This window comes from Barbatula barbatula (genome assembly GCF_947034865.1).
Source record: "Barbatula barbatula genome assembly, chromosome: 16".
NCBI classification, from domain to species: domain Eukaryota; kingdom Metazoa; phylum Chordata; class Actinopteri; order Cypriniformes; family Nemacheilidae; genus Barbatula; species Barbatula barbatula.
This window is the reverse complement of record NC_136779.1, coordinates 8,907,290-8,923,361: the sequence shown is the minus strand read 5'-3', so window position 1 is coordinate 8,923,361 and position 16,072 is coordinate 8,907,290. Positions and strand designations below refer to the sequence as shown.

The following is a 16,072-nucleotide window of genomic DNA, read 5'->3' as shown; positions in this document are numbered from 1 at the left end:
CAGCGCAATATATCAGCGAGTGGAAGGCAATCTCCGTAGCAGTCTGAGAAGGAGGATTCCAAACGGCTCTCCCACTCAGCGCCTGTTGGAAAACGAAGACAAGTAGAAGACGAGCCCCTCTGAGGACCATCACATTTGGGATATTTTTCTCTGTGTTATTACTCATATTTTGCATTTTGGACTCTATCGAGCAAGTGTTTCCTCTTCAACCGAACGCTATTCCAGACGTTGGGAATCCGTTTGTTTACGTATGGTTCCCATCACAAGGAAAGACGGGTGGTAAACAAACAGGACCAACCTCTGTTTTTGCATATCTCTTTTTTTTCTACGCTAGTTGACTGTGTGCTCCAATGAAAGAATCAAGTTGATTCGTTGGTTTCCTCCATTGCAAGTCCAAATTTCATGTCGTCCAGTGGTCGGGGGATTAAGTCATCAGCATCCGTCTGTACGTGCATGTATGCATATTGATGGCGTGATGATATCAACAGACGTAACGGCTCCCTGAATTGAAATCTGCATTTTAACCCGTTTGATTTCGCAAAGATAAGTCATTTGCATTGCACTTGAGCGTCATCATGGTGGTTTTTAATGGAGTATTAAAGATCAAGGTTTGTGAGGCTCTGGACCTGAAGCCCACCCCATGGTCACTCCGGCACGCAGTCGGACCAAAGACCCAGACTTTCCTACTGGACACGTATATCGCCCTTAACGTGGACGATTCCCGTGTTGGCCAAACATCAACCAAGCAAAAGACTAATAGTCCAGCGTGGAACGACGAGTTCGTAACTGAGGTTTACGACGGGAAGAAAATTGAACTGTCGGTCTTTCATGATGCGCCAATTGGCTACGATGACTTTGTGGCCAACTGCATGATTCAGTTTGAAGACCTGCTGCAGAATGGAAGTAGACACTTTGAAGATTGGGTATGTTGCCAAGTTTATCTTAGAAACATTGTGTTATTTCCCTCCAGACAAAAGCTGTACGTATTTAAATGGTTTCCATTGCAAATTATGAACCAGGGGCTGTTTACCATTAAAACCATTACAAAATTCCTTTGTAGTATGTGTTGGGCCTTATATTCCAATATGATTTGATGCTTTCAAACAAGTGATCGACAAGTTGCTGATAGGTGTTCTGTTGGTTCCTAAATGCCAGATAGAGGAACATCCCACCAACAGATGCCAATAGGTTACTAGTAAAGACCCACAGAGCTTCTATTAAAATATCTCATGATTTTATTGATTTCTGGTTACTTTGTTTCTTAGTCTGGGCCCACTGCAGTATTAATCTGACACACCCTGTTCATGTGCAGTCATACCTATTAAAATGTTAAGTGAAATCAGATGTTTTTGATAAGAGAGACCAGCAGGTTTGAGAAACACTGGGATAATCAATTGTGTAGGCAATGGGGGCTGGTCGGTTTAAATTTCTCCCCAGCAATGCCTCTTGTTTCCCAACCTTCATGGGGTTCTCACGCTCTGGGGGTTTTCCCATTTCTCCACAAAACATGTTCTGCTTCTGCTACTGTTGTTGTATCTAGAACAACATTCACCTCGTCTGTCAAGTGAAGCTGTTTTCAAATCCCCTATATAAATTGTAGCACTGTAGCAAATGTAGCAGAAGGAAATAATCAATGTTTCATTATGCAACCCGTAGAACCAGTTTGCCACCGAGTTTGGTATTTGTATAAGTTTCAATTCAACTTGTTGTAAGTCTAGCCATATTTATTTATGTTTCATTTGTTTAATAATTGTCATCATTGTATATTCAGATTCAGGTGTGACCTACAGTGACCTCTTGGAAATAGGAATCAATACACCTTGAGCACAATACTGTTACTGCCAGTTACTGCCCTTATCAGTTAGTGTTGTTGTTAGTGTAGTCTATTATAGTGCTCTCTTTTGGTATATGTAGTATAACATTATAGAAATAATGAGGGCGTTTAGAATGTTTAACACACATACAGATTATGTTGTGATTTAATTTTACTGTAGAAAGTGGGTGCAGTGTGTTTTAATGTCATGAAAATAAACTGGTAAGAGATGGACAACTGGGCATTCAAATTATGGGATTATGGGTTGTTATATAATCTTAATCCAGCATAAAACTGCAGTGGAGAGAGCTTTGCATGTTTGTTTGTTAGGCACCAAGGGAGAGGTCAGAATATATTGATTATGACGCTGAATTGGTCAATCTCCTGTCACTGGCAGCTCACGCTGTATATTTGTGAGGCGAGAGAGTGAGAAGGAAATCTATTTAATCTCTGCATTACCCTTTCACTTGAGTTTACCAGCCTGTCTAGTCATAACACACCCTGGGTCTCTCTCTCGCTCTCTCGCTCTCTCTCTCTCTCTCTCGCTCTCTCTCTCTCTCTCTCTCTCTCTCTCTCTCTCTCGCTCTCTCGCTCTCTCTCTCTCCACATACACAACATTTGTATTTTTGTGGTACTGTAAATGGTAAAATGTGTTTACCTAAGAATGCTAAACTATCAAAGTTGGTCTGAAGATGACAGGTGAGAGTAGCTGCTTAGCGTTTTGATTTAAAATGCTACAATTCCTACTGTAAATGTCCAAAGTCTATAGATGTATTTTAAAGCGGGGTTTCATGCATTATGACTTCTTTACAATGTTAAACATGCTGGCTTCTCATGGTCAACTTGTAAAAAAAAGAGTTTGACGTAATATTTCTATCTTTCTCGATACACTCCCCCAAGCTTCGTATAGGTTTTGGAAAGTTTTTTCGAACATGAAAACAACTTTTCTTTTTCCTTTATTGGGCAATTCTCCCAGAAAAGCACGCCCACGGCAAGGTGAAAGAAATAGCCCGCCCACGTGTCAACCAACGAGGAATAGGCAAAGACCTGTCTACCATCAAGATTGGATGCACTGTGTGCCTGCAGCTGAAGCTTGTTACTCTTGCGATAGTGAGAGAAGTTGAGGTGCGTTTGTTTATTCACGGTGGATATAAGATCGTTTGAAACTGACAGATGTAGTAGTACCATCGCTAAATTTTGCTGGACATGAACCGCACATGATACGTGAAACGTAGTCGTGTCTGTGTTTGGATGGCAATTGGCACGTATGTGCATAATGTAAACAAATTGAATTAGGGCGAAAATGAATCGTAAACAACAATTGTGGAATTTATCAATTACAAAAACAAAATAATCGAGGTAAACGATTAATGTGCCGCATTCCATTTCGCAAGGATCCTCTGTTTTCTTGTAGTATAAATCCACGGCACACTCTTTCCTTTACAGTGGTTCAGTGCTATTGCTTTACATTTATTTTTCAGTTAAATTCAGAGTTTAAAAGACAAGTTTTTTTTACTTTTCTACGTTGTTTTAAAGGTTAATGAGAAATTGTTTTAAATAATCGGGATCTCAATATTGGCAAAAATAGTTGCGATTATTTTTGTCATAATCGAGCAGCCCTGTAGTGAATCAAAACAGTTATGCAGGGATAATGCGATGATGTATTTTGTGCTTTTGATTTAGTTTCTCCCCCTGCACACCCCCAGGATGTCAGCAGAGAGATTGACATTCAAATTTCATGAGTGCATGTGCAAGATGTTCCCATGATTGATGATTGATTTTACAAACTTTATTAAAGCATAATTGTATTGTATATTGCATCACTTAGCAAGGTATCACATACATTTTTTCTAAATTGTACAACCCAATTAAAAAATCTGTAGAACATTGGTTTGAGGTAGACAAGATGTATTGCATTCACTATCATGAAGAAGACAGCTGAACAAACCAGCGGAGATATGTTAATCATGGCAAATACATGCAACATAATTGCAGCCAAGTGTTTTGTCAGACTTAATAACCACAGATGCGCTTGCTAACAACGATTCTGACATAGATGCTCTTGTATGTCTAATTTCCCAGAGAGGCGGAGGACGACAAGCATCATCATCTGCCATGTCTCATTATTGCAATACTGGAGCTTTTTAGCAAGATCTTGATGACCGTAGAGGGTGAAGGTGTCTGATAATGTGATGTTACAGACACTGTTATTGGAGCATTAGCAGTGATATACAATGATATATGTTATATTGTGATGTATATGATATACAGTTGTGGATTAATCATCTTTAAGATCGAAGAAACTTCTTAAAGCCTTTAGTGTCTCGAATGAATGAACACTTCTGGGTCTAAAAAGCAACTAAATAAAAGTTATTCTTAGGGAGATGGGTGATTCTTGGCACACCATTTAATCCGGGGAGAAACCGGCATGGTTTAAGAAATGGCTAGACATCCAATGAGCTACATGTGTAATGACACTCCCACTCTTACCCACACAGGTGAAACCTTTTTCTCCCCAAAACAAGGAGAGCATGCTTTCTAATTTAGATAATTGCCTCTTATTTAACAAACACAAATATAACCTTTGAGGAACAGTAGCACAACTGTTGCAATAGTGTTCAGAGGGGGGAAAACACAAGCAGGCCTTTAAGATTTCTGTACAGAAGATACTGTTGTGTCATGTTTGTTGCTTACCACTTCTCTGTTGGGTTTCTGCCCTGTAATCTTTTGAAAACCACATGTTGTGGTTCCCCGTACAATGCAACCGAATCTTCAGAAATTTCACCACTGTTAACTTAGAATGAGGTTGCTTTTTTTTAGCGAAGAAGTACCCTACCTCGCTTCACCCCGAGCTGATACCAGTAGGTTCAAACAACATGTTTGTCGTCCTTGTAGCATTTAGTGGAAGAGGTAATTGGAGCCGGTTGCTAGTCTTTGTGGATGTGTCTCAGACACCACTGAGACACAGCCTCCTGTCTTTGTTTTGCGAGGCAGGAACGGACTGAATAATTTACGAGCCTTCCATCAGCTTCTTTATGGAATGTCTGACCCCACAGAGATCATCCACAACACCCTTAGCTCAAGTTAGCAACACTCCCTTTATCCCCAGAGAAAGTGGCTCTTATCTATAGGGATGTCTCTCTCTCTTCAATTACTAACCTTTTACCGTCAGGTCATCTATAAGGGGCAGTACAGATAGTGAGGCTTTGGTAGACCTTGATGCAAGGATGGCCTGTGGCATGGGAACTTTTTTCAGCTGGTCACTCGGTTTGTCTTTTTTCCTGGGTCATTCATTATCTTCCCTCGTATTGTCCTCCTCCAGCTGTCCCAGCTTCCTTCACCTTCTCATTCCTCGGTTTCCTTCCCCTCCGGTTTGCATTAAGAGCCATCCTTGTTCATTCGTAGACATGTTATGGTATCCAGTGCATTACAAACCAGCTCTGCAAAGATCAGTCCAAATGCTTAAACCACATTTCACTCTGAGTGTTGCTTCAGCCACAGAAAATGAGCTTTAAAGGACTACAGTTTCCTTAATGTCTTTCTGCTGCATTACAGCTTACATTACAGTTATCGATCGTGCTCACTATTTTGCAGGTTTAGACCCAGTAGCTCTTTTTCTGTTGTTTCCTCTTAAATGTTGGTGTTGGCACTTCATTGATACTGGACATTGACATCATCCGGACCCACTTCACCCAGCTGCCCCTACATACACCGTAGGCAACGCGTCAGTTTTTGTTCATACTTCTGCGCTGTTGTCCGTGTCGACATGCAATCGCCACTACTCATCAGTGTCAGCGGGATTGTTGCTTGTGTAACCAAGACAAGAGTCGAAGCAGCTTGTTGTGTATGTTGATGGAGCATTAGCAGTAATAGTGCTAGCAATGTTGAATGACATGAGATTCTTCATAATTTGCTAAAGTTTGAAAAAGTTATTTAAAATAATTTCTATAGAATATTTTTATTTGACCACATTATGGTAAGTTCACAACAGAGCCATTTACAGGGATAAAGCAACCCAGCAGCAATAATTTGGTTTGTCTATTACATTTAATCCTTTATTGTTATTAAATTTAGTAGTGTGTGTCCTCAACTGTTCCTCTTGTATATATTTGTATTTGTGCTTTGCAGCTCTGTGCATTCAACCACTGGTTATATCGCTTTCACATGCTGCGTTGAGCTCTTGCCTGGGGCACGTTGAGCATGCTTACAGTGAAAGGGAACAATACAGGTGACACACGAGGTACTCCAGCAAATATGGCAGATCCGCACTGCTATCTGTGTGACCTAGATACACGCTCTCATCACCACAGCATAATACACAAACTCATTCACTACATGTGCAAATATCTTCTACTAATAGTCAGTTTTAGGGCTGTCAACTTTAGTCGTTTAGTCGACTAATCGGTCGATGCCGTCTTGGTCGACTGACATTCTCATTGGTCGACCAGTTGCCTATTTTTTTTAGCCTATGTTTCATCCCCAACTTTAAATACTTTAATTTCGGCTATTTAAAAAAAATCACTTAATTTTCAAAGAATTGTATTATTATTATAGTTGTATGTATTATTGATGTCTTTTCGTTGTTGTTTTATAAATGTTCTATGACGATTGTTTAATAAATGTTCAATCAAAATTCAAAACATCGCGTCTTTTTTTTTTTTTTAGTCGACTGATCGCTGCGCAGGACAGGACTTTGGTCGACTAAGCATTTCTTTGGTTGACTACAGCCCTAGTCAGTTTTAATGCGTTTTAAAGTTGTGGATCTTTTGAGTAGATAAGATTAAATGAGCATGATCTATTGAATCTCAACCTCTTTTATAGGCCATAACAATATTTGAAGGCCACTCCCATTCCTAATTTTACCCCAATAGAACTTTATAGGGCTTGGCATAACAACAAAAAATGGTATACAACACTAAGACATTTATATTGTTTGAGGTTATTTTAATTCTTGTTTTGTCTTATTCAAATTTATTTTAAGTCATCTTAAGGTCCCCTAGTTGGCTCTGTGTCTCTGGTCGAGAAACATTGATCTAGAAGAACAAGGTAGGGAAACAGAAAGATGGAGGTATAGCAGATGGAGATAGGGTAACAGATGCATGGCAAGGATGCTGTAGACCCCCTTTGCAACAAGATCCCGATTGACCCTCGCTTGGTCCAGAATCTCTTCAGGGGCCAGCAAAAACTCAGAAGCTCTCAACGCCCCGTTCACACTCTGCATGTTCACACACAGCCCAGCGCAGCACAGCCATCTGTGTATGTGTCCGCGCTCATCTCATGGCGAGATCAAATCAAAGTAATTCGCACCTCGTGATGTTTGCCACACAAAGGCTTGTAGTCCATCGGGCTATTTCTGTGTACACGTTTCATCTTCAGACGTCTTTTTTTGTTTTGTCTGGCCTTTTGTTGCGCTATTTACCTAAATTAAAGCTGCGAATATCTCTTCGGTCCGAGTGTTTATTCAAACTGAATTCCAATCAGACCTTCAAAGGCTCTCATTATTAGTCTGTATCATGAATTATGCACAATGAGCTCCGGTGTGGTGTCCTATTAGTTATTCATGGAGCTCTGAAGGTTTCGCTCTGTGTTTTTGCGTGTGCAGTTTGCTCCTCGAACGCTATCGTATTGCAACGTCTGCGTGTGATGGGAGTGTGAATGGAGCCGTGCTTGCACCCCAGCCTCCATGCTGAGACTCCGCTGTCGACAGATGGATTGTAGGAGGACCGTTGCTGAGCTCGGAACGTCTTTTAGAGAATTAGAAATAGATGGTGGGGAGCATCGAGGAGGAAGAGTGTCATTTAAGTGGAGGAGAGGGGGAAAGGCAGATTGAGAAAGAAAGAAAAAGTGTTTCTGTGTCATGTTTAATCATCAAAGAGAGATTAATTTAAACATCAGTGGCACATGTGTTTAAACCTTCTTAGACCTTCTTTTCATTTCTCAAATGATTTTGAAATCACATAGGAGTTTTCTTTAATATGTCAGTGCTTACTCTTAAACCGCGGTGAGATTTATTGGAGAGATTCATCTCAAGAAAAGACCAAATGGCTCAAAATGGCTCCTGCAGAGTAAAAGAGATCTCAGAAATGTATTAAATTGATGACAGAATATGATGTTTTTACAAATCTGAGCACAGTCAGAGATTTCGATACTATAAAAGCATTTATCAGGAAATTCAGTGAAAGTTATATTATCCCCACTTTTTGCAATCTGTATTTGTTTAACAGCTTAATTATTTGATTGGATGTTAACAATTGTTTCATTTGTGTCCGTTTTTATTTTGTCCACATGTATTAAAAAAGAAACACCTGAGACAACATTTATCCTTGAAGGGGTTTACTCAAAATGAAATGACATTTTTTTCATCATTGACTCGGCCTTATGTTATTCTAAACTAAAAATAATAGAAATATTTTGAAGAACGTTGGTCCCCATTTAACATTGGACTGCATTGACTTCCATTGTAAGGACACAAAACCACAGAAGAAAGTCATATACAGGTTTGGAATGAGGATTCAACACTTATTTGCTCAAAATATGACTATTTTAACCAGAAACATCTTCAAAACATTGTAGGATACTTCACGTTGCGTTTCCTGAGCTATAAAAGAGCAATTATTGAACTTTAAAATGTTTCCAGGAGACTGTCTTCAATAACAGTATTTATATGCCATGTCATTCTCTCTATCCACCCATCCTTACAGAGAAGTCTCGGTTCCATTCCTTAGTCAAATCATCAGTCCTAATAGGCCTAACAGCTTAATAAAATATACCACAGCCTCACCCCTTTTCATTTTTGTTGTGCACAGCCTTCTATTTCTAAGACACAGGCAGCTCTGTTTGACATAGAGACACAGCCTTACTGTGGTTTTATATTTAGTCCTGCGACAAGGATCCATAAATGATAACCATCTACACATAGCGTTTATGCTGAATGTACAGCTGGTAGAGCTCTGTTATATTGTTATGGTAGCTAACAATGCCAAGGTTTCAATATGTAGATTGATCCAATGTGTATTTCATTCCATCGTGAATTTATTTGGATGAAAATATCTGCCATATGCGTAAACAGAATGCAAGATCTAAATATCTAATGAGTAGACCTTCACCTCCACAGCATCACTAGACTTCATGTTTGCATTAAGCTCATTTGTCACCGATGTAAACATCAACCTGTTTTTAGACTGATGAGCATTGCCGAGCATTCATGTTCCTGCCAAAGGGTTGAGCTGATTTTTCCATGGAGACGTGTTCTTGTGCTCTCTGTGGCTTTTGGGTATCTGTTTGCACAGCGGTGATTAGAAATAGAGAAAGGGCGAGTGAGAGACTAAGGCCAATGACGGGATTTCGTTCAGGCACTGGAGGACAGTAACCAGAGCAAGAGCTTGTTTTGTTTGTGTTGTACGTGATAGCCTGACCGCATGAACGCCATATTAGCAGAAGTTGTATAATTCAACCAAAAATTTAAATTCCGATATTATTTATTCACTCTCATATCTATTAAAACCTTTGAGAAGGTGTCCTCTGTGAAACACAAAAGAAGATATTTTGAGAAATGTCTAGAGTGGTTTTGTGTCCATTCAATGGAAGTCAATGGGGTCCAGTGTTGTTTGATTACCGATATCCTTCAAAATATTCTTTTGTGTTCTGCAGAGAAAAGAAAGTTATACATGTTTGAAATGACGTGAGGGTGAGTAAATGATGACTGAATGTTCATTTTTGGGTGAACTATCCCTTTAATTCTGAAATGCAAGAAGCAGGAGACTAAAGCAAAAGTCGTAATTTGCCATTTGTGTCGTCTCATTGTCTAGGAAAAATAATTTAGATATTAAAGAGATCTCATTTGCGATTTCTCTTTCATACGGTGCGGGACAGCAAGGCTCTTGAGCTGTGAGTGTGGATGAGGTTGAGGGCGGGCTGTTGCATAAGAAAAGCTGATTATGTCCCTCAGCTTATCTCTGGTTTTAACCTCATTTTCTTCTCTTTCTCTCTGTTTCTCTCCGATTTTTTAGTCTCCCACGCTTCTTCCTCATAATATACATTTGAGGTCATTTGTTTGACCCATAGCAATCACTGTGTATGTGTATTTTGCTACTTTTAAGCTAAAGTCTTTCTTCATTCTGTGGGGGTGTATACTGTACACAGTTAGTATGGGGGTACTTATAATGTGTGTAGGAAAAAGAGAGAGAAATAAGGATGGAGACCTAGAGAGGTAAGATAGAGAGGCAAGGAAACAGTTCTCTTTGCAAGTAATGTGATCTAATGCACCACAGAACTGGTGTTGTACATTATTCAGATGAGACAAATCAGCATTGATTGATGGACTGCAGCTGTACATTTGGCTGTATGTGGGCACCTTGTGGTTCTCCACATCTTTCTTATTTCAGGAGAGCTGTTCTGTTGGGCGAGATATGATGTTCTTCCTCATTGTTAACCTATTAGTATATTCGATTTACATATTTGCGCTCATGCGCTTTAGCCAAAGACATTTATTTGAAGTATGCATTTTACTAGTCCACAGGCATTTGGGGGAATTTAACCTATGAATAAATGTTAGTACGTAAGATTTAAGATTTAAACACACATCTCTTAAGTTGTGCTGTGATTGGATCATGAGGTTTTACACAGATTTGTCATAAGCTTGACCACATAAGGCTGTCAATAATACATAATGTGAATCAAATAATGCATTTCTTTAAAACTGCCTGTAAGGTAACGGTTTTCTTATTTTGAATATGTGAATACTTGACGGACAAATGAAAAAAAATATGTACACTAATCCGCTTCTCTCAACAGGTAGTGGTCTAGCTTTTGTTGAAACTAGTAACTTTGTATCAGCACCTAATGTACTTTTGCTCTTTAATGACATATCGCTTATTGCTCCCCGAACTCTTTGTAAGTTGCTTTGGATAAAAGCGTCTGCTAAATGACATAATGTAAATGTAATGTACTAAACTGATAACAAATATTTGTAGGTAAAACATTTTTAGTGAACCTGCAATCTGTAACTTTGCCTCTGACATTTTGACATCAAATTAACATTTCAAATGAAATAATTCTCAGCTCAACTTAATCTCAACTTTATGAGCTAAACTCAATTTAATGTAAATCATTATGGGGCGGTTTCCCATTCAGGGATTGCCAGGACTAGGCCTTAGGAAATTTAAGTCGTTTTTACAAGCATGCCTTGTAAAAGAAAAAGGGCACTGGTGTGTTTTAACATATGTGAGGCTTGAATTGGAGAACAGCCCAACACGTTTATACTGTTCTAAATTACATTAAGGTAAAAGTCAATTTTAAGCACTGAGACAGGTTTAAGCAGTAGTTTTCAACTAAACAGTTACAGATTGCAAAAAAAGTGGAACAGTAGTAGTGTGTTTCAGTATACATTACAAATGAATTTGGACACTATATTTACTGACCAAGCAGAGTTGAAACCATCACCTTTTGCAGATGGACTCTATTTATTCAACAACATAGGACCCAATTTTACACAAGTTCTCCTCCTCCAGTGTATCAAATGGTGGCGTGATGTGAACTTTGCTTGGCTTTGTTTGTGTGTCCCTGAGGACCAGGAGATTGTATCCTTTGATGTTTCATGATTCAGACGGGTTCTCATAGGCACCCTGTTCTGTCTCCATGTGCCCTTGATGCTGGCACAATGATGCTAAGCACAACATACTGAAATGAGTTGAATTTCCCAACATACTCTGGGTTGAGGATTGTATGCGGCAATGGGTCACCAAATTTGGACTTGGAAGAAGACCACAAGGCAGTCATTTGGGGAAAGCATTTTTGGCTGTTGTTGTATTTATCTGCATGTGGTGTTTCATAGTAAGTTATTGAAAAATTTGCGTCTTGGTTACGTTATTATTATTTAAAATTATAGCGGGGCTGGGGCATTTCTGCATAACTTGTGTGTGCACATATTCTCTGCTGTCTGTCTGATCAATGACAGCTTTGAACAAGCTTTCAAGTCGACGGCTGCACACGCTCGACAGACTTGCACGCACTACCTGCCAACATTGTTTAGCATTAAACTAGTTTCCTGGAGAGCATCATTGGGGAGAAGAGAACACTCCAGTCCGTCCCTGCACATTCACACACATGCAGCGGCCTTTCCTTCCTCTGCTAAATTTAGTGCGTGTTGCACCTCAGAGACAAACACACTCAAGGAGGCACTTGAATGGAATCTTGTGACATCACAGGAAGAGGGGGGTGTGGGGGAGGAGCCACGTGGCAAAATAAGAGATATGTCATCACCCTGTTAGCATTTCAGATGACATCATCAAGTGCTCACATACAATTCTGCTTTTCACCATAACGCAGCCGTTTTTTAAACTCGGAGTGAGACTTTGTACCATGATTTAGAGAAATCACCCTCACATTCTGAACCAGAGTGACTTTCTTAGACGGAGAACACGTGAATTTGAAGACCATCCTTCATCTTTCTTTACATTCTGTTTTCTGTGTGATGCAGTGATAAAGGACTAAAGCTTTGGGCTGTGTTCATCGGACGTGTTATTTTTAGATGATTTAAATTATGTTTATATGATTCATTGCCTTTGTTCATATAAATCTTGAGCTGTTTTTCTGATGAATCATGGGCTAATATTTAAGTCTTCTGAGTCCATTTATTAGCTTTCTGTGAGGAAAGGACTGGACATTAGCTCTCCTTGGTCCCCGGCCATGACAGTTTAAGAGAAGGAACCATTTCAGATGAATGAATCAATTTATATTCAGTTAAGACAGGGCAAACATTCATTCTAGCCTTAATCCCGGGCCATTGTGTTTTAATTTAATTTAAAACAATATTTGAAGCTCTCAGAAAGTAAGATTTTATTCAGAGCAGATGACAGATACATACACTCTATTCTAAATGTGTTTCGTGTGAGAGCTGAGGTAGGGCAGTTTTAATAAATGTAGTCGACAAAATAACTCAATTTCTCTTCCTAAACTGCGAAGGCAAGTTAAACCTAGGGCGAAAAGACAGAACCACAACCCTCACAGCACAGACTGTGACTGAAATCTAGGCAAACAAAACCTTTTCTCCAGCCGAGCCCATTAGAAGAGCTTGTGCTGTTCCATGTGTCCTAATTCCCGCGTTCAGGAAGAGACTAAGACTGTGAGTGCTGATCTGGCATCATTTCTACCGTGTCCCTGCTGATTGAGATCGCTGTGAAGGGAAAAATAACACAGGCCTTTTTGCGAGGCTCTGTAAATGCAGCTCAATATCTCTCTCCGACACCTCCATCCACCTCCACATATACACTGCCGGGCCTATGCTCTCGCTTTCTCTGCATAATAGGATTAAGCAGTGGTTTCCTGACATTGTAGGTCTGGTGCCTCTCCCGGCACCTCTTTCCCCATGCAGAGCTGATGCTAAGTGGATGTCGAATCTCGGCTGGGCGCCGGGCCCGTGTGGGGTCTGCGTGGGTCGCTTAGGGACGGGCTTTGCTGGCAGGAAAATGATTTTGAAAAGGAGTTATAAAACCGCAGCAGTTTCCCTGCCGACTCTCTGCCACCCTCCATCCACGGAGAAGAGGCAGGAAGTTATGAGGGGCCTGTTCCTGTAGAGAGAGAGATTCAAAGAGGGATCTACTGAGATTCTGAACTTTAGCATTTCTAATAATAGTAAGGTGATGTGTAGAAGATAAAGTAGCTTTGCTTTCGGGGCCAGTGTCAAAGAGTTTCATGCTGTTTAAAGGTGCTGTATTGCACATTCACAGCTGGGCTAGTATGGCAGTATGACTGTAATGTGTGGCCATGTACGCTTTGCGTTATGTACTGCCTAAAATATTGGCTTTAACAAAACGATGTGTTTTTTATACTTAAAACCCATCTCTTCTGTGAATACTTGACAGACAAATGAAGATATCATAAAAAAATAAAAAAACTATACACTAACCCTCACGACTTTTGCCTTTCTCTCAACAGGTAGTGGTCTAGCTTTTGTTGAAACTAGTAACTTTGTATTAGCACCTATTGTACTATTGCTCTTGTATGACATTTCGCTTATTGCTCCCTGAACTCTTTGTAATTTGTAAAACACTGTGATTTAAAACATTTATGAAGGATATCTATCGATTCTATATAATATAAATGTATACATTTCATAAATGCCAAAAAGTGTATTCTTTTTTTCCGTGTGTGTGGTGGTGCTACTGAAGATATTGACCAAAAATGGCAGACAAAAAATACATTAAGCTCTTGAATAATGGGGTTTGTTCTTTGTTTTTTATGGTGCTTTCCTCTGATTGGTTTCTCCTTGTTTCCTGTCTACAGATTGACCTGGAGCCAGAGGGCAAAGTTTACGTCATCATTGATCTGTCAGGATCCTCCAGTGAAGGTAAGTGAATTACCACAAGAGAAACAAAATGACACACATGCAGCACAGTGAGGTTCGGTTGGCGGCCACTGCAGTGCTAATGGGTTTGTGAAGTCCTCTAGCTGTTGTGATGCATCATTAGTATAAGAGAAATGCCCTTATCAGTGCCTGCACCAGTATATGTGTGAGTGAGAGGACGTGTGTGTGGCAGAGAAAACAGCAGTGTCCATTAGGGAAATCCCACTCTTTAACTCTCATGCACGTGCGGGGGCTGAAGCTCTTCTTTCTTGGGTGTGTGCGTGCGTGCGTTTGTGGATTAAAGCGTATGTTCAGAGAGCCCACTCACTGCCGAGACCCGAGGCTGATGCGGGGAGAACCTACCGATGCTGAACTGAAATAATGATGCAGAAATGCAGGATTGTGAGATTCAGAATTTGCTCCATTTAAGTTACACTAGGGTTATAACTGACTACTGCACTTAGGTGATGATGACAGACAGTTTTGGAAAAAAATTATTGAATTACGAAAATCTATTAATTTGATTTAAATTCAGACAAAGGAGTAGCCATCTTAGGATGTCACAAAATGCACTCTTGTCATTCCAGTCCGCTTTTCCAGGAAATAGGCAGCTATCATAATTCACTTGCACACGTGTGTGTCATCCTTGTTAACCTTTTTAATAGTAAATGTGCTTTTTGGTGGATTGATTACCAATATAATTACCATTATGACGTTCCTACTATGGTAGTCAATGAATGTTTGGTTACAAGCCTTCTTCCAAACACCTTTCTCTGTGTTCATCAGAGGAAAGAAATCTTTAGAGTTTTGGAACCCCTTGAGGGGTAGTTGGTTAAATGATGACAATTATTTAAATTATTTGAATGAGCTGTCCCTTTAAATTAAATTGGCTTTACAGGTCACTTGAATTAAAATGGTTAAACTGACTCATAAAGCAAAGTTGAAATTGGTTAAACTAGATTTTTGTAAGTCAATTTAATATCAATTGAATTCATATGACTTGTAAAACCAATTGAATTTATCTTAATATATAAATGCAGCTCAGGAACTAAAGTAAAATTGAAACAGGTGAATTGTTTTGCAGTGTAGTTATTCTTTTCATAAGGTTTTTTTTGATTCACTAAGAAAATGATCAAATGATCTCTGATAACATGCCTACAAATTTGTATGTTTATGCACAAAGACAGTTCCCCAGAAAGACACAAACAGACACTTATTACAACAGGCAAAAACGGCACACACACACACACTGGGCCAATATGTCTAAATAACAGTTGTGTTGCAGGGATGTGGTGTTAATCACAGGTCTCTGTTTGGAGGTGTCAGTAAACTGAGGATGAGCTTGGCTGGAGACCACTTAATTCCGGTATCTCTGCGCAAACAGTCAGTTACTACTAATGTGTGACGTGCTCTGTGCATAAATAAGAGCGCAGAATCCTTTCGCCCCTGAGTTCAGGAAGTTTGAATCCAGTGACCTCACCCAACGTTGTTACGTACAAATATGTGTCATGATTCTGCCTTCTCTTGTCTTGATTTTCTGGTCTAGGGGCAGAATCATGACAGACCCACGTGTTTTATGTGGAGAGAAACATATTATTGTCAATCAGGACATAATATGCGTTCTCTCCTGTCTCGTCATTTGGCCCCGCCCCTCTCGTTTCTAGTATAGCTTTCCTCCTGTGTCTCATTAACCACACCTGCCCATCGTTATCTTCTTTGTTAGTCTCCCTATATAATGCCCTCTTGTCTATTGGCTTGGGCTCGTTTGTTCTCGTACCTCTTGTACTTGGTAACGGTATGCGCTGTGTAACTGCTCTATTGAGGATTTGTCCCTACGCCGTGTCCCAGCGTTAGCGTCCTTTTGGTCACAGCTGGTTACCCGCCGTGAGTTTTTCGTTCCTGTTTTTGCTGCCTTT

The 16,072-nt window shown here is 39.9% G+C and overlaps 1 protein-coding gene across 2 annotated transcripts in view; it reads left to right on the top strand.

Annotated features, from left to right (window-relative positions):
* Positions 1-16,072, top strand: part of prkcea (protein kinase C, epsilon a) — a gene marked incomplete at its 5' end in the record, with an annotated part of 45,950 nt that continues 29,878 nt past the window's right edge. Inside the window, 2 exons of one of the 2 annotated variants that reach the window (XM_079477217.1) lie at positions 1-923; positions 14,096-14,159. In XM_079477217.1, coding sequence (XP_079333343.1) covers positions 576-923; positions 14,096-14,159 — 412 coding nt within the window. The remainder of the gene's footprint in view (positions 924-14,095; positions 14,160-16,072) is intronic. The other variant, XM_079477218.1, reaches the window with a different exon arrangement.